The sequence below is a fragment of the Molothrus ater genome, chromosome 13, assembly GCF_012460135.2.
Source record: "Molothrus ater isolate BHLD 08-10-18 breed brown headed cowbird chromosome 13, BPBGC_Mater_1.1, whole genome shotgun sequence".
Lineage (NCBI taxonomy): Eukaryota > Metazoa > Chordata > Aves > Passeriformes > Icteridae > Molothrus > Molothrus ater.
In genome coordinates, this window is record NC_050490.2 from 16,656,328 (window position 1) to 16,676,365 (window position 20,038).

General features: G+C 41.1%; 1 protein-coding gene across 1 annotated transcript in view; it reads right to left on the reverse strand.

The window, feature by feature from the left end:
• Positions 1-14: 14 nt before the first annotated feature.
• Positions 15-20,038, reverse strand: part of FAM169BP (Protein FAM169B) — a 39,034-nt gene continuing 19,010 nt past the window's right edge. The window contains exons 4-9 of the mRNA XM_036389328.1: positions 17,862-17,947; positions 16,158-16,332; positions 9,387-9,569; positions 6,904-7,032; positions 4,220-4,290; positions 15-399 (exon numbers count right to left, since the gene is read on the reverse strand). Coding sequence (XP_036245221.1) covers positions 178-399; positions 4,220-4,290; positions 6,904-7,032; positions 9,387-9,569; positions 16,158-16,332; positions 17,862-17,947 — 866 coding nt within the window. The 3' untranslated portion in view covers positions 15-177. The remainder of the gene's footprint in view (positions 400-4,219; positions 4,291-6,903; positions 7,033-9,386; positions 9,570-16,157; positions 16,333-17,861; positions 17,948-20,038) is intronic.

The following is a 20,038-nucleotide window of genomic DNA, read 5'->3' on the forward strand; positions in this document are numbered from 1 at the left end:
AAAGAAAAGCACACTTAGTAAACAACAGCTTTATTTAAAACAAAACATAAAATGAAGAAAATGTACTGCAAAAAAATTTCATCATACCTGGAGAAATTTCTCCACTGTTACAAATTAAGAACAGTCAATTAGAACTTTTAAGATCATCCTGAATTTTGCTGATTTCTGAAATTGCAATTATGGTGTAGTTTTAAACTGTTTGGTGGCCTTTTCTCCATCTAAGTCCCCAGGACCTTCTCTTTTCCTAAGTCCTTTATGTTGCTGAGCATCACCCGCACTTTGTTCCAAGTTCTCCTCTTCAGGACCTTGAGAGTTGAGAGTCTCTGCTGCTGTTGTGTCATCTTCTTTCTCCATGGCATCTCCTGCCACTTGCCCAACTCCAGGAAAGCAGTCAACACCCTGAAATTAGAGCCAAGACAGAATGATCAGCAAATTATAAACAAACAAAATAAACAGTGACTTGGTCCTAACATCAAACACTTCTGTCAGCCACGGTTGCCATAAACGTGCAAGGCAAGAAACTCAGCTGCATTTTTAGTCTAGAACAGCTTCATTCCTGCTGCTCTGCCTGCCTTCCCAAAGTGCCAGCATAAGGAAAACTGGGAGCACAGGGAGCCTTGATCTGGCTGGGTGGGCTCTGGAGCCATGGCCACAGCACACAACAAGAGCGTGCACCACAGGGGCTGGAGCCATCACAGCTCCCCTGGGACACTCAGGGCTCAAGGAAACAAACTGATTTAATTGTGTGGCAACCAAAATGTGCTGGGGAAACAACCCCTGCAGCTCTCTGTTTTGCTTCCACTCATCTCGCCGTTTTCTTTATTACTTGAAAAAGCTTCATTCCCGTGATTTGTTTTCTGAGATGCATGACTTAGGCTTCATTTAAACCTCACAGCCTGTTTTAGGCCTAAGTGCTAAAAAAAAGTTAAACATGGCCAGATTTGCAGCTCAGCAGTGAGATAAAATAATTAGGACAATAAAGAGTTAGGCCTATTCAATCTGAAATCACACTCAAGCTCCTGCACAGAAAAGATCACAAGTGGAGTTCAGAAAGTTATTCCATATGCACACACAGAATTCACAGACTCGCTAGGTTGGAAGAGACCTTCAAGATCATCAAGGCCAACCGAGCCCCCACACCTCAACTAAACCATGGCAGTGAGTGCTGTGGAGGCCCTGGAGGAGCTTCTCCTCAGTTACACCCCATTGGCTCCTTCCCCTGTTCCTATGCCTGAACATAGAGCTCCTGAGGCTCTCCCTCCCTTTTCCCTGACTGAGCCTCACCTTGATACTGCCTGGAGACCAAGGTCAGCCAGGAGGCCCCCGGGGGAGAGAGAGGGACCTTGGGGGCAGTGTGTGTTGGCGAGGAGAAGATCTCACCACAGGGCTGAATTAAACATCTATGCATATTATGCAAAAGCCTTTTTTGGCTTCTTTACCCTGGACTTTGCTAGCAGCAATTCAAGCTGCAACAGAGTGCCACATCCATCCAGCTATTTTTTAAACATATCCAGGGATGGTGACTCCACCACTCCCCATGCAGGCCATTCCAGAACTTTATCACTCTTTCTGTGAAAAACTTTTTCCAAATATCCAACCTGTATTTCCCTTGGTGCAGCTTGAACCTGTGTGCTCTGGCTCTGTCAGTTGATGTTTGGAGAAAGAGACCAACCCCACCTGACCACAGCCACTTCTCAGGGAGTTGTAGAGAGTGATAAGGGCACCCCTGAGTCTCCTTTTCTCCAGGCTGAGCACCCCCAGCTCCCTCAGTGGTTCCTCACAGGGCTGGTTTTCCCAGCCTCTCTCCAGCCTTGCTGACTCTTCTGGACGTGCTAGAGTGTCTCAATGTCCTTCCCAAACTGAGGGGCCCAGAACTGGACAAAAGACTCAAAGTATGCCCTCACCAGTGCCAAGTACAGGGGCAGAATGACCTCCCTGCTCCTGCTGGCCACACCATTCCTGATCCAGGCCAGGAGCCATTGGCCTTCTTGGCCACCAGGGCACACGGCTGGCTCGTGTTCAGTCAGCTGTAGACCAGTACCCCCAGGTCCCTTTCTGCCTGGGCACTGTCCAGCCACACCATCCCTAGCCTATAGCATTGCAGGGCTATTGTGGCCAAAATGCAGGACTCAAGCCCTGGCACAGCCTGGCCACTGCTGTTCTGGTTTTTTTTTGGGTTTGGGGTTTTTTTTTGTGGTTTTTAGTAAAACAAAAACAAACAGAAGACAAACGGTCTCGGCATCCATGCTGCTCTCCACCAGCCGCAGGTAGTCCAACCACGCATCATAGTTGTGAGGGCTTGCCTTCACCTCCTCCTCATACTGGAATCTCTTCTTGCTGACAACGACATCCTCAATTCCCCTCCTGTCTCCAAACTTCTTCTCAAAGATGGTGTAATTCTTGAGGAGATCCCGGGCATCCTGCTTTGGAATTCTATCCAAGGCATACTTGTAGATAACCCTCACTCTTTCAAATTCTTTCTGCTTCTCCTCAAACTTGGCAAATGCCACGTACAAGTGCTCATCCATGTGCTCCTCCCCAAAGAACTCCACTGCCCTCTCATACACCTTCCTGGTGTGGGCTAAGTAGCTGTGCTTCTCCTCGAAGCAGGCATACTTGATCCAGTTCTTCACACTGGGGTGAACAAGGACGAATCTCTCATAAATGCTTCGTGCTCTGTCCACCTCTTTGTATCTGAGCTTGAAGTCCATGTAGGAATGCCAGGCTTGCTCCTCTGGCTGCCACTCCATCCACTGTTCAAACACCTGGTGTGACCCAGCAATGTTCCCTAGCATCTCCTCCATGTACGTGTACTTGTACCAGAACTGGTTCACCCTGGGCAGAGTGGTGATGGCCTGGTCCCAGATGTTTCTGGCATGGTTTACCTGGTGGTTCTTCATCTCCATCTCAGCATATTTCAGCCAGAGGGTGACATTCCTGTCATCCAGGGCATGCTCATAAATGGAATGGGCTCTCTGGATTTCCTTCAGGCTTTCCTCCCATTGTGCGTACTTTATCCAGTTACTGATAACAGTCGGTTCTTATGTTATCTTCAAAAGTCTTCCTCTTCCAGAGTTGATAGTCATTTAGCTCTTCAACATCTGCTGCAGAGGTGGTGGGAGAAGCTGCAGCTCCCTCTCCTTTGCCTCTCTCAGAAGCTGCTCTGCTGTGATCTGAACTTCAGCAGGTGCCTTGTTTTTCACCTTTGCCACTTTGGGGATGTGCTGCTTCCCAGGCTCCATAGATGCCATCTTGCTGTCCTGGCCCGTAGCTCTCCTCTTCTCCCAAGATTATTTGCAGCAATTAATTTTGAGTTCTTAACTAGATCCTATAACCTTAACTGCAGCAGTTCTTTAAAGTTTAGAAATAATTCGCTCACAAAAAAAAAAAAATTTACTGCTCAAGCAGACAAAGTCAGAATACAACCTGACACCCTGTGGGTCAGGGTGTTGGCAGCAGTCCAAATAAATGGCGGCTGCAGCTCTCCTGGAGTGACAGGTGTGGTTCTGTTGTAGCACTGATCCTGTAGAAGGATGGAGGTTCCCTCTGAAGATCCAGTGGTGGCATAGAAGTGTCCAGTCTTCCTCTGGGAATCCAGTGGAAAAAGGCTGCCTGTGGTACTCCAGGGCTCAGATTATATCCAGGTGGGAATGCTTGGCTCCTCCCCCTGGGCAGAGCATCTCCCAGTGGGATGATGTAATCTTATCAGTCATGCAGGAAAGCTAACATTAAGGGGCCATTAACAGAAGATATGTCCTGAAAGGAGGATGGGTCATGGAAGAGATAAAGAAAAACTGCCCCACCTGGTTTTAACAGATGTTGATAGAATACACCTGGTTACATCTTGCAGTGCAATCTAAGACAGTTAAATACTACTTTTCTGTGTTGTAAGATACATAGTTGTTTTCTTTTAAGAGATAAAACAACTCCAATAAAACAGCTGTGATGAAACAATGACAAACACCTGTTTGTGGATAAAGAAGATACAGTGTGTTCATCCTTGGTTTTGTCAAAGATTGTATTGCTTGTTACAATCTCTGTTGTTTTATCTTCCACAGACAAGACAGAAGAGTCAGTGATGATTCTACATTATTACTGTTCTTGATTGTAAGGTGTTTTCCTTTGTTTCATTTTACTGTCATAGGTACATTACTGTTTAGAAAGGGAGAAAGGCACCAATGGAAAACAAGGTTATAAGACGGCGTATTAGTTACTGTACCTTATTCATCTGGTCTAATTGTCTGGGTTTAGGAGTTGGAGTCTTCTCCATACAAGAGCCCACTTCAGCTTCTGGAGAAATTGGGGGAATATTTTGCCATAGAAAGAGATTAAAAAGGAAAAAATATTATTATATTTGTACAGCTATTTCCATTTAAAAAACCACCAGAAAAAGTCACCTGACTCTCACCTACAATCCCTCTTGCCTTGCTTCTGTTAATTAACCAAATCAGATGGCCCCATGACACTACCACAAAAACCTAACGTGAACAACTATACTAGAAACAAACTGTCTGTGGGTCTTGAAAGCGCTGCTAAATAGATAATCTGTTCTCCTCTTACATGTAGAAAACCCATATCCCTTTCTCCAGAAAATACAGGCACTCTGACCAATTCTGATAAAGAATTATATGCAATCACTTGAAATTTATTTTAATTCTTCTCAGCCTGCTTGGTTCTGCATTAGCTTCGCATTTACATGCTTTATGCATATTACTAAACTACTTCCAAACAGCTCTGTTCACTGCCTGGTAGATTTAGCAACCACGACCAAACCATGTGAAATGATTTCTGTTCCTCCAATCAGCCCCAGAAGAGAAATGTCATTATGTTCCTGTTGCTGAGACTATTTGATGAAACTAAATCTCCTACATTTTTCAAACAATAAGAATTAATTCAGAATGAATGACTGCAGCTATGTGTGACAACATGCTAAAAATATAGATATATGTGCAGACAGAAATGTGCGTGTGCGTGTACATGCCTATGTATCTGTGCACATCCAAACTGAAGTGATCAGCTGCAGCAGAGGGCTGCAGTTTATATGAACTGCCACTAGATGCAGCCACACCACCTTGCAAAATTGAATATTCTGACCTCAAGATTACAGAAACCTGTTTTGGAATATGTATGACTGTAGAATTCCTACAAGAACATTAATGGTATTCAATCCTGAGTACTGGTGTGGGGAAAAAAACCCATAATATGAGCAAAATATTCAATTTTTCTTCTCAGTAATTTTGTTCCAAAACACAGCATTGCACAGCATTGCAAATGTCAACAGGAATCTAAGAAATCAGAGCAGAATAAGACTTGTCTATTTTCACAGTTGTTGCCATAGATCCTGATTGGAGCTGACAATATTGAATTACATTGTGTTTTGCTTTCTGCATAACAGAGAAAGTAGGAATGAAGACCTTATTCCCAAGAGACACCCCTAAAGATAGAATCATGGCATCATAGAATAGTTTGGATTGGAAAAGACTTTTAAAGGTCATCTAATCCAATCCCCAGCAACAAGCAGGGACATCTTCTACAAGACCACGTTGCTCCAAGCCCCATCCAACCTGACCTTGGACATTTCCAGGGTTGGGGCTGCCACAGCTTCTCTGGGCACCCTGTACCAGGGCCTCAACACCCTCATAGTAAAAATTTATTTCCTTATATCTAGCCTAAATCTATTCTCTTTTAGTTTAAAATCATTATCCCATGTCCTGTTGCAACAGGTCCAGCTAAAATCTTTATCCCCACCTTTCTTACCTGTCCCTCTTTAGGTAGTGGAAAGCTGCAATCAAGGCAGTTCCCCAGCCTCATGTGTATTTTTTACTGACAATTCTGGTGGAAGATATTTCCCCATTCTTTGGGTCATTCATCTATTTGGTTTTCTAGAAGATGGCAAAAAAAATAAAGAAAAAAGAAAGCATCTTCTCCCCCAGGATCTGCTGAGTTTTGATCTGATTGTAGTTCTGTTCAGTTGCCATTAATAAACTTCACTTAGCAAGATTAAAGGTTTTGCTGGTTTAAAGCACAAGGAACACAGATATAATGGCTTCAGAGGAACCCAGCCTAGGGCTAAAGTCTGACTTAACTCTCCTGTGGGTGCTGCAGACAAGATGAAACGTGGTGTCTCAACAGAAGGTTCCTGAGCCAAAACAGAGCAGGATGGATGTGGGAAGGCATGGGAGAAATTTGCTGCACTTCCAGAAAGAGACAATGTGTGCCCTTATTTTGGAACCCAGAGCTTATCACAGCTTGTGGGCATGCAGCAGAGTGGCCTGCCTGGGTCCTCCAGCCACCTGAACAGATTACATCAACAAGATTCCCATATGAACTGTCAAAAGGTTTCCCCATTCTGTTGCTATCTTTTATGAAGCAGGCAGAAAATGCTCCCAGCAAAAAGGATTTACCCTGTAGGAGAGTACTTGGAATCTTCCAAAACCCATAATGAAAACCTTTGTGTTTCCATCCAAGAATGGTATTGGCAGCAACTGAAGGTAATTAAACACACTGCCCACTGGCCATACAAATTTTTTCTTTATAACAATTTCAGAGAAACAAACCCCTGTCTATAACCCAGACAATGTGTTGTGCAACAGGGATTTTTTTGGGCTAACTTCTACCCTGCTCTAAGTGCACTGCAACAGGAGTTCCAGCCACTTTATGCCAAGGCTGTGCTTTGTTCAGGATCTCTCAGATGCTCTGTGGTTCCATTTCATTACCTCATAATTTCTAAGAATTGTCCTGTTTACTGTGAAAAGATGAGGAAACTGGCCTGCACACTCAGTAGTTCCTCCATGTGCAAACAGAGACATCACCTCTCCATGATCACTACCTAAGCCTTGGTTACATTTCTTATCTTTATAGAACTATAACACATACAAGTTCACACTGCTTGTTTTAACTCACTTCCTGAAGAGGATGACTCCATCTGAATTTTTAACCAGATATTCAGTCGCTGGCTCCAATCTCCTGGTGCTTCCACTTCCCACAGCCGCTTCTGCTCCTCAGGATGAGCCTGCAAGAATTTCTGGCATACTGAAAGGAGAAACCAAGGGGTAAAAGTATGAATGAGTGAAAAGTACATTGGAGAGGGAGCATGTTCTATCCCAGAAATTCTCTCAGACCTACTTTCATTAGTTCCTTTAGAGATCTTTCTTCTCCCTTCTCATCTTCCTCCTCTTTGTTTTAGCTGGGCCTTTTAGGTAAAGTCTATGTGAAATAGCCTCAACCCTCATGAGTGCATCCTGCCATCTGCTTCAATCTAGATTATTTCCTTGTGAGTGCAGAAATAAAAGACTTGAAATTATTTGCTAAGCACCTTCTACTGGCACTGCAGCACAGAACAAGGTCCAGACAATCAGTGGGTTTCACAGCAGTGTGGGGTTTTTTACCCTCACTACTCTGAAAGGAAAGGGGCTCCTCTATCTTCCAGCTTTGGCCATTCAGAATGCTACAATGCTTCAATTTCTGTTTATAAAGAAAAGCTCTGCTTCAGTTTGGTTTTGGGCCAAAGTCACCCTCCTTTTCACTACACCTACCCTACACCCCACTGTTAGGTTCATTTATTTCTTTGGAAGTGGAAAAAGAAGAAATGGGAAGAACCAACGGAAAGATTACAGGATACAGGTGACAGATGTACAATTACCTTTAAAAACCTTATTGCCATAGATTCCTACCACTGTCAGTACAAACTGACCATCCAAAAATTTAGGTCTGCTTATGTCATCAAACTGAAGTATGTTCTATTTAGTAGTATCCTTAGGATGTGTGCAGCATCAAGAGGAGGCCCACACTGTAGAACAAACAGTTCAAAACATTTAAAGGGCATTTTTCAACTTCCCTTAACCACCATCTTATCAGTTGCATCAACTGCTCTAAGATAGTGATCTGTAAACAACGAAATTACTGTCATTCTCTGTCCATTGTAGTTCATCATACTACAGAATGGGTCATTTATCTTCAACATTCAGTCGAGTTTAACAATGGGATGTCGAAACAAAAACCCTAATTCTGGTATGTAAACATTTGCCTTACACTAATGAGCAGATCGAAGACATTAATTTTATCCAAGGATATCCAGATTAAATTAATCATTCCAATAAAAGCTACTAAAACTAACATATATACTAGAATCCAGGTATCTATTACACAGCTTTTTTCCTTCCTTCTAAGCCTCTACAGCAGCTTAAATACCATTTCCATGTTAAATAAACTGTCCACAGCTTCAGAGATTTCAGTGCAGAGATTTAAATGTTGCATTCATTTGTCAAAGCATGAAAATGTGGTTCCAAGGAAATTAAAAACAGACAGTGACTTCAGTACGCTCAAAATTTAACTAACAGTATTTGGTATTTTTATAAAAGTAAACCTAATTAAAACATGATGCAAGTCAAATTTATTCACTATTAGCTCTAAACTTAATTGAGACAAAAGCAGTCTTCCAATATATTGCTAGTGTTAACACATAAGAAATGCAGCTTTTTTTTCCAGGCTTTCTAAAGCCCTGAGGTCTGACAAAGGAAAAATGGATATTATTGGGAAAAGAGAAGGAATGCTGTCAATACTATTCCTTCCTGAAATCAGTAGCAGTACCTGCTCACGTGCTTTTGAATACATTCAAGGGCAGATAATAACCAAGAGAAAGAACAGATGGGGCCAAAATTTTGTTGACACTTATTAGAAAATAACTGGAAAGCTGTAAGTCAATCAAAATATCTCCCCAAAAATGATGGTGAAGACTGCACCACATAGAGAGCAATCTCAGAAAAAAGTACTTTTCTAAAGAAGACACTTTTATAAATAACATGAGCACGGATTTTTTTCTGTGAATTTTACTAGCAAAACCAGAGTTTTGACCTGACGACAGAGAAGATATATGACTACTTTGTGATTTTTTAGAAGTGACAAATGTTCAAAGACAGTTGATACAAAACAAGTACTGATGTAACTGTATGACTGAGTAGAGCCTGGGTATTTGGCTTATTAAATGTAATTTCTTAAAAATGCAAGATCTACCAGAGCATTATGTGCACAGTGTGGGCTTGACAAGATCTTATGAGTCTTTTTCCTGTGGTGTCAAATAAAAAGTGTAAGTCCCTGTCTAGGGCAATGACATAGTTCTGAGAGAGAGCAAGCAGTTCTAGGAACACAGACTGTCAAACAGGCACCGTGAGTTTTGCGCTTCTTGTTGTCTTACATAAATATTGGCCTACCTTTCCACAGGAAATTCCAGATGGCTCCAGAAAAGGAACCATTTGCAGGCAAACAACAGTTCAGTTCAGACAAGGGCACTGAACTCTTACACAGTGAGGACAATCTTCCCAAGACCATATTGAAAATTATACATTATACATGACCCTTACCTAACGTGTCCACATCAAAGGATTTACCTTGATACATGGCAGCAGAAATAGGGCAGCTGATCCCCAAGGCATCCTCAGCCAGGAAAGACTGACAGAAATCATGCAACATTTTCATCCCTAGGCCACCTCTTCTGTACTTTCTCTGGACAAATACAGTATCCAAAACTGGAAGCAGGTAACACTGACTGGTTGTACCACCACACAGGCTCCCTGAGAACAGACAGGGAAAAACACATCCATTTACAAACAAAATTGGTATTGGTGCACTAACTGCTGTGTGATTTCAGCCACACACACTGCCCTGGTACCTTTCCACAGGCTGTGAGGATGATCCCAGCTGGAATGTACTTGCACAGACAGTAAAACACTTTCCAGGAGGATGATTTTTCCATGAAATGGAGAGGACCTTCCTTCCCAGAGGACCTGGCTGACAGGTCTCACCAGAGTCTTTTCTAGACTGATTCTTCATCACATTATCTTGGTACACAGGCAATGTATATAGGAAAGCTCACTGCAAAGATTTAAATGATCTAAAACCAGAGATATTAATATTCTGAATGTAATGTTAGTATATTCTTCTAAAAAAACAACTGAGTGGTGCATTTTAAGAAAGCACTGTAAGAGCTCCTTTTAAGTCACTCCACTTCTACTGAGTGATAATTTATCACACATGTAGGTGCTTCTATTCCATCACTTGAACTACCACCATCAGTGTTAAACCAGGGGTTTCACTCAAGGACAGTCCTTGCTAACAAACACATTAAGTCAGTTAACTGAAATCATGGGGTCATGACATAATGCTTTACATGTGGACAAAATACAGACTCAAGCATAAGCCTCCAAACTATTAAAACTTGTTCTCAGTGAAAATTGTCCAAATAACCCCAAAACACAGAATCAAGGGATTTATTTTGCAATCACAAATCACAAACTCAAACTGGAGTCAAGAGAATTGATTAGGAACAGACATTCAGCCTCCAAAATTTTGATGTTCACCCTAACCAACCTAGGGTCCTATTGCTGCATGCAGAATACCCTAAAAATAGAACTTCAAACTACTTTACTGCATAAGCACTCAGTTCTGAAATGAATAACCAACATCAGTTCCCCAACCATCTACATATAGACAGATGTTTTTTCTATACATCCCCATTGAAAAACCTCACAGATTTATTTTAATTTCTAGAAAATATTTATGAAGATTTTATGCTGCTTTTGAGCACGTGGCAGGTTAAATACAAATGAATATCCAGGCCTTTGTAACAGAAAATTGTTACATTTTCATACTTCTTTCTACATCTTTCTTACTAGTTCCTAGTGGACCTGACTCAGTCAAGTTTTCAGTGTTTTGAGACATGAAGCTTTCATCCCTTCACTAAGACCTATTTCACAGTTTTATCAATGTCCTGTTGAATGCATGTTCCTAAATTCCAATAAAAGACTTCTATTTAACAGATCCTTTTTTTTTTTTTTCCACATTCCCACAACTGTCTTAAACTGGGGTCTATTTCTGCTCCTTTGGTTGGTGTCCAGCACCTTTCACCAATACTGGACAGGCCTGACTTTTACTACTCTCTTTTCTAGGATGCCAATTCAGCACAGCATACATGACTATTTTTAATTCTAGACCCTGCTTTGTCAAGCTCACCATTTAGCAAGAATCCACATCTCACAGACTGAGCCATACAACAGGAGTATGTAGCTACAAAACCATCCATTCACATCTTGATCAAGCTTGGTTCGCTCCTGCTTAACCAAAGTGCATGCTTAACTTCAAACACATGTTTCAGCACATTGTTGGAAGAGAATGGGTTGTGGTGGTGTTTATAACCTTTCAATATTTGTAACACATGATGGGTAGTTACTCTTTTTGTCATGAGCCAAAAAATTGAGTATATCCCCGGTCCCATTGTTAGCTGCCAACCCAACAGAGATGTCAAATTCCAGCAGAATTGCACCATACGTTCTAAGGGACAAAATTTTTCTCATTAAGTCTTTAAGAATCCCTGCATGTTGCAAGTGTTCTTTTAAGTATATTATTATCTCATATAGTCTGTCTCCTATAAATCCTGATGAGAGTGCTGTGCAGCAATCCCAGGAGCTGAGTGATTTATGTCTGAGCTCCTAATTTTGTGTTGAGAAGATGACAAAAACTTGTCATGTCTAAAGGCATTGTAAATAAAGAAACCATGAAGCCATTCTTCACCTTGTCCCTGGGAAACACACTAGGAGAGTCACAGCCCACAGGCATTTGAAATAAAATAAACAAACAAACCAACCTTTGGAACAAAGGCCACTTTGTCCCTGTTTCCCATCAAATAGCACAAGGTTACCGTAAGCTAATGGTGGCCCGGAGGTGGCCACTGGGCTCTCACGCATTTGGTTGAAAGATTTGTTTGGAACACACAAAGTTTTGAGGTGAAGGAGGAGACAGGGAAAATAAGGGCATTGGTGATGAGAGGGAAGCATTCATGCAGCCTGCCCTTTGAAAGCCTTTGATCTGCTTGGTTAGGTCACGAGTGCCAAATGACCAACTTAGGAGCCAGCAAAACTGCAAACAGATATTACAAGGGCAGGAAAGCAGACAGCCATTAGCATTCCCAAAGAGCCACAAACCAGAAAAAAAAACAATCCGGTCCCCACATCCAACAGACCCAAACAAAACAAGGTTGTGCACACTGACTATTTCCCTGCTGAACAACTTGGCTTGGCACACACATGTTTGGACAGGCCAGAGCACTTGTGTAAAGGGTGGGGAATATTTCTGCAGAGCAGAACCCAAGGTCAACCCATTGTGTGAGTTTGTATGTGAGAAGGGGAACAAAGGTTTTGGCTTCAATAAAATTAAATGAATTCATGTCTGGACTGGTATGTAGCCATTTCATTTTCATTACAGCCAGAACCTTCAATCCGCCTCAGAAATGCACATTAAAAATATTATTGCTAGCAAACAGAGGGAGACAAAAGCAATTATTCAACAAGATTTCAGCTAATTGTCTGTCAGGTTAAATTAAACGCCGATTTTTTTTTTTCTGAAAGAAATTGATGTAATTGATGAAAAAATAAAATCCTGTTATCTTTTTAAGGATCTCTTTCTACAGGATAGCACCTGGGCCACCAATATCAAAAGGCATTTCCAAAGGCTTGTATGAAGAAAGGTGTGAAATGAATTTGAGCTCAGGAAGCCACTTCCAAGGACCATCTCTAAGGCTCTGGTGTAGGAAAAAAGCAGAGGTAGGGCCAGGGATGCTTTTTTGCCTAATCCATGTCTTCTTAAGAGTTTTTGCAGTCAGGTGTTCCCAAACTGTGACTTGTGGAGCATTTCTAAAGAAAGAATGAGAAGCCAACGATGCACTTACTCCTGATACACCTTCATGTTTTACTGCCTTCTCAGAGGACTCTGTTTGGTTAAGGCTGGTTTGACTCACATCACTCCAGACTTTTACTACTAAGATTTGTCAGGAGGGAAGGGACAAGCTTTGACAATCTGACTCTTTTGTTTTTCATACCGCAGACAGCTTGGTCTGCAGCTGGGCAGCTCATGTGTGTTACAGAGACAGTAATACATAACAGGAGGGGAAAAAAAAAAGTCTATAAAAAAGGGATTTTGTTCTGGTTTGTTCTTAAAAGCACTAAGACACTCCTGGCTCACTGCATCCTCCAACTTTCTTGTTGATTTATTTGCATCATGAATCTTCTACATTCTCCTGGCGTTTATGTGAAGGTGGTAAAGTCCATTTTCAGTAATTACTAGTCCTCAGTAAATAAGAAAGGAAAAACTCTCAGAAAATTACATGGTCTCACTGCACAAGAAACAAGTGTCAGTAACCGTGGCAATTAATCCTACATCACTTAACAGAACACATTCTTTCTGAGGTTCTCACACAGAGCATGAAATAAATACTTTAAACAACATAAAACAGATCCCAAACCCCAAGTATCTAGATGAAGGCTTTCTGCAAAATATTTCATTTTCATATTTCATTTTCAGGTTGCTGCCTGCAGAGGAAGGTACAGGAAGAGGGAACTATTTCCTATTGTACCTTTAAGTAGCTCCATTTAGTGAGGTCTAACTGCTCAGCTGTCTGATATGGAAGCCGCTGACATAGATAAAATTGGAGGCATTTATCTTGGCACGTGACAAAGTGTCTTATCAGCCTCATTAGTGGCTTAGTACATCTCATCAATCTTTAGTATACCCAGTGGTAAATGCTGCATGCCTGTCATTGGACAGGAATAGGCACATTCCAGAGAGGCCAAGTTGATGATCTGTGCAGTCATGAATAAATTTTGCTTTAATAAAGGTGTCTAATGCTCACGAAAAGTGATAGCCTTGAAGAATGAGACTTCTGTTTATCTATACAACAGGTGCAGGGTGGCCAGTGCCAGAAGTGGCCAAATTGTCTCAAAACCTTGACTTGCAGTAGTTACTGCATCTCTGAGCAAGGTGGGTGCTCAAGACCATCTGTGCCTCCTTAGCTGGACTATTAAAAGAGATCCAGCTAAGGATGGTCATAAGATGGATGGAAGCATGGAACTGAACCAAAATTACCGAGTTCACTTTGTACAGGCCACCTAGGAACTGGCAAATGGAAATGACATTACAGTATTGCCAAGATAGTTAATTGGAATCACTGAAGTCCATTGAAAATTTAGTTTGCATAACGACACATTAAATCTGTAGCAAAGATAGAACAGACTCACTGTTCCTTGGTCACCACTTCTGTGATTCACCCAGAAGACTTATGTTTGAAAGAGCCATGCTCCACAGACCTTTTCTGGCTTATTTGCCTCCACTGAAGCATATTTTTTGTCATGCTGTAGATAATGAAAAATTCACAGATGAGAAATATAGTTGAATACAACATCAATATGAGAATTTCAATTATCCAGTGAAGAAAATCAAACTGGAAAGAATGGTCAGGTAATTGCAGAGCATGGAAATAGAGGGAATCAGAATCACAGGGTGGGCACAAAGGAAAATAATTTTTTCCTAGGACAGAGGTCCAACACAATATAATGTCCTGTAGTTAAGCTGCCTCTACTAAATGTTCTGACCGGGACAGCAAAAGTAAAAAGAACTTATATTATGATTTTAAAAAATTAATTATGAAAATATGTCAAACAGCCTTGTGAAATACAGCTTCTGAGTGAAGATATTTATCTTAGTCTGTTTTGGGCCTAATAAATCCAGGGCTGTTCTAAAAAGTAGAGAGAATAGAATCAGCCACAGCATGGCTGGTATGAAATTGAAATCACAGAACTTCAGAAAGAGGAATTATTTTCTAAATGCGTACATCAAATAGCAAAAAGCAGCAAAAACAATCAGCTTCAAGCTTCCCGAAAAGGCTTTGGCAAAACACTGCAGTAATTTGTGACACAGGCCAAAAACTAACAAATATAGCTGCCCAGAGAAAAAAAACACTGGCAAGAAAAGGCAGATGCTGACAAAGCTGGACTTGAAGGATTTGTATTTTATGTGGACCTGGTTTAAAACCAAACTGTGACTCTCAACTTACTCAGAAACAGTTTCAACTTGGCTAATACTCCACCCATAACAGACTACTGTGCACATTCATTTCACTGGAGCATGAATCATTACAGCCCCTACAAGTGTTTCTTTCCAAAAGCTTTGCTCAGGAATATTTATGGACTTAAAGGAAAATGCACTTGTGTTTGGCATTACAACCAGTTCATCAGCATAATCAGAGACACAGACAAGGCTCCTTGATCAGAGGCTGAGTCCTGATTCCTCACTGATGGTGCAGCAGCACCAGCACGGTGCTGTACAAGCTACACCTCCGTGTGTATCAGGATTTTTCCATCCCAAGGAGCAGAACATCTCTTGTTGTTGGCCTTTGGGATTGCAGCAGAGAAGGCACCTTCAGAGTGCCCTCTGGAATCCAAAACAACCCATCTCTCAAGCTGGGCTTTTTCCTCCCATTTTGGATGGATGGCTATTGAGTCCTGACTTGGACAATACTTTACTTCCAAAGATCCCACCTTCTCTGTGTTTAAACTTCTGGTATCAAGGTGATTCCCATGAATCTTAAGCACAGGCTGGTAACCAGCTCCCACATGGGGGCACAGGCTCAACTGCATAACTGGAGTTAATCCAATTAAGCCTCTTCCACTCCAGACTGGTTAATAGCAATTATCTGCATTAATACAGACTCTGTGTTTAATAAGACCTTTACTAAAGTTAATAAAGTATCCCTAAAGAATTAAAACACATTTTCTTTTCTATGCCACTTAATCAATTAATTATGAAATCAATTAATCATCATCCTTTAAACTGGGAGTACCACAACTGCACAAAGCATTCCAGGACTGATCTAGTGCACACACTTTCCCCTACACAACCCAGCCACTGCTCCTCACACATCCAAGGATCCTTTCTCTTCTTGCCACCTCCAACTCCCAATTTGTTTATCCACTGGGAACTGCACTCCTTTTTCAGGTATCATTCTTTACAGGATGCAGTTCTCCATCCTGTGGATAGGCCCTACATTCTTTGTTCCTAGATGTACAACCTCCTACTTGGCTGCATTAAGGACATTTTATTGGAGTAAGCCAGGACCTCAGATCAGAATGGGGTTTGGAACTATCCTGTTTAAATGAAAATAATAAGGATGGCTTCCAAATTCTGGGAAGGTTTGCTCCCCAGATTAATTCTGAGGGAGATTTCATATAAAAATGTAAATGAGAGCCAGGATTATTTATACTGAAAGATAAACAAAAGGATTACATTTCTAGCTATTAGGAACCAGTGGAAATCTGTCTCTAAAATGACCTTACCTTTCATCTTGACCGAGTAAAAGGCAGCAGCCTCGCCGTTTCTCCAGAGTATCTTGGCACGCTCGGTGGCAGAGTGAGGTAGAAAGAATGCATCATTAGCTGAACTCCCTTCCAGCATTCCAAAAATAATGCAGTTCAGAACAAAGAGGACAATCCTCTCTCCAAATGTCTGGACCTGAGAGAAAAAACAAAAACAGACCAAAGAAAAATGAGGCAGAAAATAGTATTTTGCGTCTCATAAAAGGTTTCAAAATCAAAAGAGGCTGGGAAGGAGGAGGTCAGGAAACACATACACTTAATTTGGGGAAAATACCTCCTGAGTTGGTTCAGCTACAATAACAAAAATAGTTTTTCCTAGTGTTTCACTCTCTATCCAGCAGGCATAGAATAATTTAGTAACTATTTATAAAGCTTTGTCACAGAGAGGAATTCTAAAGAAGCTGAAGTATCTTGATTGCAGTCACAGATTTGGAACCAGGATCAAGGCAATCTAATCCTACTCAAAAGTGAAATGAAGATTGGATTCACACTGTGGACCTGGTTACCTCTCCCCTATTACCTGTGTTGCTATAGCATCAAAGAATTTTGTGGGCCAGCACCTTACTGAGTTAGACACTGTACAAAACAGAGAATGGTCTGTCCCAACCAGCTATAATCTAGGTGTAACATGAACAATTATTCTGAGCTGAATTCTTAGGAGACAAATGACAGGACAGGGAGATGAAGGAATATAAAGGAACAAGATTATATTGATCCTCAAGGTAAAAACTGCTGCCAACAAGCTTCACACGAATGCTGAAAAAGAAATGAGAGTTTCCATGTGTAATGGCAATTTACCTTTTAGCAATGAGCTAGAGGGAGTAAGATTTCTATTTTCAGACATTATTTTCATTCTCTGTTGATACAGAGATGCTTGAAAGCCTGAAGGTCTGTGTCCCTGCTCCAAGTTCTATCTTGCAAAGACTGGTATCTCAAAATCCCTCCAGTTCAGTTACCCATAAAAAGCCCACTTAATTCTGCATATAATTAAACACTATGTGTGACAGGAAAAGATGATAAAGGAATGGAATCGTTAAGGACCAAAGATACTGAGAGTTGGGTAGGAAACAAAACTGACTTAATAACTTCATGGCAACACAAAGCTCATATGCAGCAGGCATCTGACTTTTTGGTTGCAAACAGACTCCGGGCTACCCAAATCCTTCAAATTATGAAAAAGTAGTTCTATCTTACCAAGATAATTTATTTGGAAAAAGACTTATGGATATAGGAATGACTAAATAGCAACCATTTCATAAAATGAATACAATATAAACATTATCAAAGGGAAAGAAATCATAACTAGCTAGATAAGACATTGTTCCAAAGGGTAGTAACACCTCCCACCAGACAGTTAATGTGAGAAATTATTGCTAATGTAGTGATTCAGTTTATGATTATTCCTTTAGTAGGCAGTGAGGGTAAACTAAAAACCAAAGGAAAATAAATCCCACAGATGAATCATAAACTGCATGCACAGAATTGTTTAGGGAGGGCTAATGTGCATGTCGCTGTGTCCTGGAGACGTGAAGCACTTGGTGAGCCACAGAGCCCAGATCCCACAGGTTCAGAGCAGGAGCTGCTGGAGACCAAAGACAATTCCATATAATTGCTCTGCCTGGGAAGCTCCAGGGTAAAGGCAACTGTTCAAAATAGCATCCTCACCAAAATGAGCCCATCTCTAGCAGGATCAGCTGTCTTCACAACATCTTCCACAGGCCACCAGCGCTGGCTCAAATAAACTGCCAAAACTACAGAAACAAAAACAGGGAAGCACATTACCCAAAAATACAAAGTAGGTTCTCAATTTTTCCACGGGCAGCCTCAGACCTACTTCTCCCTCCAGCTGACTCCAGCCTGTTCTGCTGTGAGACAGAAGAACAACAATGGTATTTCAATTTCACCTCCACATCCCTTGATATCCAATTTTCAGTACTGCACGAGGCATCAAGTGAAGGTAATTTTTCTCAGGAATTGATGTGATTTTGGTGTGACAGCCTGTGTTCCATATGGATAAAGCACTTCCTGCTTAATACTAAGTTCAGTAGCAGAGTAGGTTTGAGTGGCATTTGGGACAGTGGAGCTACCTGGATAAAGGTTACAGTTTTCAAGTTTCTTTCAAACTTTCCCCTGCCCACACACACATATTTGCATATATTTGAGTGCACATATTTGCACTCATGCAAGTCAAACATGAAAATTCTCATATCAGCTTTATCAAACAGCTTTTCGGTTCTCTCTGTGATTGAATTTCTATCTATGGGTAGCTTTAGAGTACAGACTCCTAAATCTCTGCATGGACAGATATTTTCTGAGGTTCAAATGCACACTGAGAGGTTCCTATCAACAAAAGACAGACATAGACACACATAATGAGATACACTTTTGCTTCAGGGCAAAGTGTATCAGCAACCCACGTAAGTCAAGTCCTCATGTAGGTGTGATGTAAAACTTGCACCCCACTTCTTCCCATCCTTCCTCAATTTTTCACATTTGCAGGAACAAGTATTTAAACCCTACTCCTACATGTTCATCTACAGAATTCATTGCCTGCCAATAGATTTACAAGGAAGAGACTTGAAGCAGCAACAATGACACTGAAATTACTTCCAAGCCTTGTTCAGAAAGAAAAATTTTGACATGGGGTCATTTCAAAGGATAGAGAATAAATTTCAAGGGTTTAGATGAGGTTTTGGAATAAACACAGAAATCTGATCATTTATGACCACAAACACATCAAACAGCAAATATTTCAGCCAAAAAAACTCTTAGTATCTGTACACTGGTGACATTCACCTAAAGTACATGGCCATGATTTCAGGATTGCTCAAGAACACCAGTATCTTTAGTATCTCCAAATAGGGCACCTACCATGTCCATTTGACATGGGGTCATTTCAAAGGATAGAGAATAAATTTCAAGGGTTTAGATGAGGTTTTGGAATAAACACAGAAATCTGATCATTTATGACCACAAACACATCAAACAGCAAATATTTCAGCCAAAAAAACTCTTAGTATCTGTACACTGGTGACATTCACCTAAAGTACATGGCCATGATTTCAGGATTGCTCAAGAACACCAGTATCTTTAGTATCTCCAAATAGGGCACCTACCATGTCCATTTTTATATAGAAAGATAGAACAGAATACAGGAAGAATGCTGCAAAGAGCAGCAGAGAGTTCACATGTCTTGAGTCCTAAAAGAGTGCTCCAACAACTGGCTCTAACCTACCCAGCTAGGGACAAATATAAGAAAGTTCAAAACCATCTGTGAGTTAGAAACAAATTCACACACAAGGAAATGAAATTACTTTAAGGACAAGATCCATCATTTACCTGTTTTAGCCTCAGGTTACATGATTGTCACTGATGCACACAGGTTAATTTCCCCTTTTGCTTCAGCCTCTATCACTCCCTGCTGGTTTTAAGGCTGGAGATTTAGCTTAGCTAACTTATATTTCCAATAAATTATTAAAGCATGTGCCAAAAAGCATTACACTTTGTGTGCTGGGTTAACAAGGAAGAAGTATTGCACGCAAGGGCAGATGCCTGTTTGTAGCAGCAGACTCAATTCATTAAATATTATGCACTTACTTGCATGGGATTTTCATATTCTTTCTGTGATGGATTCAATCTGTTCCCTCAAACCCTTCCCTCTGCTTTCAAATGCAGCAGCCACTGCTCCATTACACATCCATGAAACATGCAGCTACAAAGGGAGCTGAGTCACACAAAGGGGACATATTGGGCCAAATGCTGACTTTAATAAGAGCTGCAAAGAGGTTTGGCACACAGTTCAGACATACAAGACACATAGTAAAGGTCAGAAAAGTTTTTAA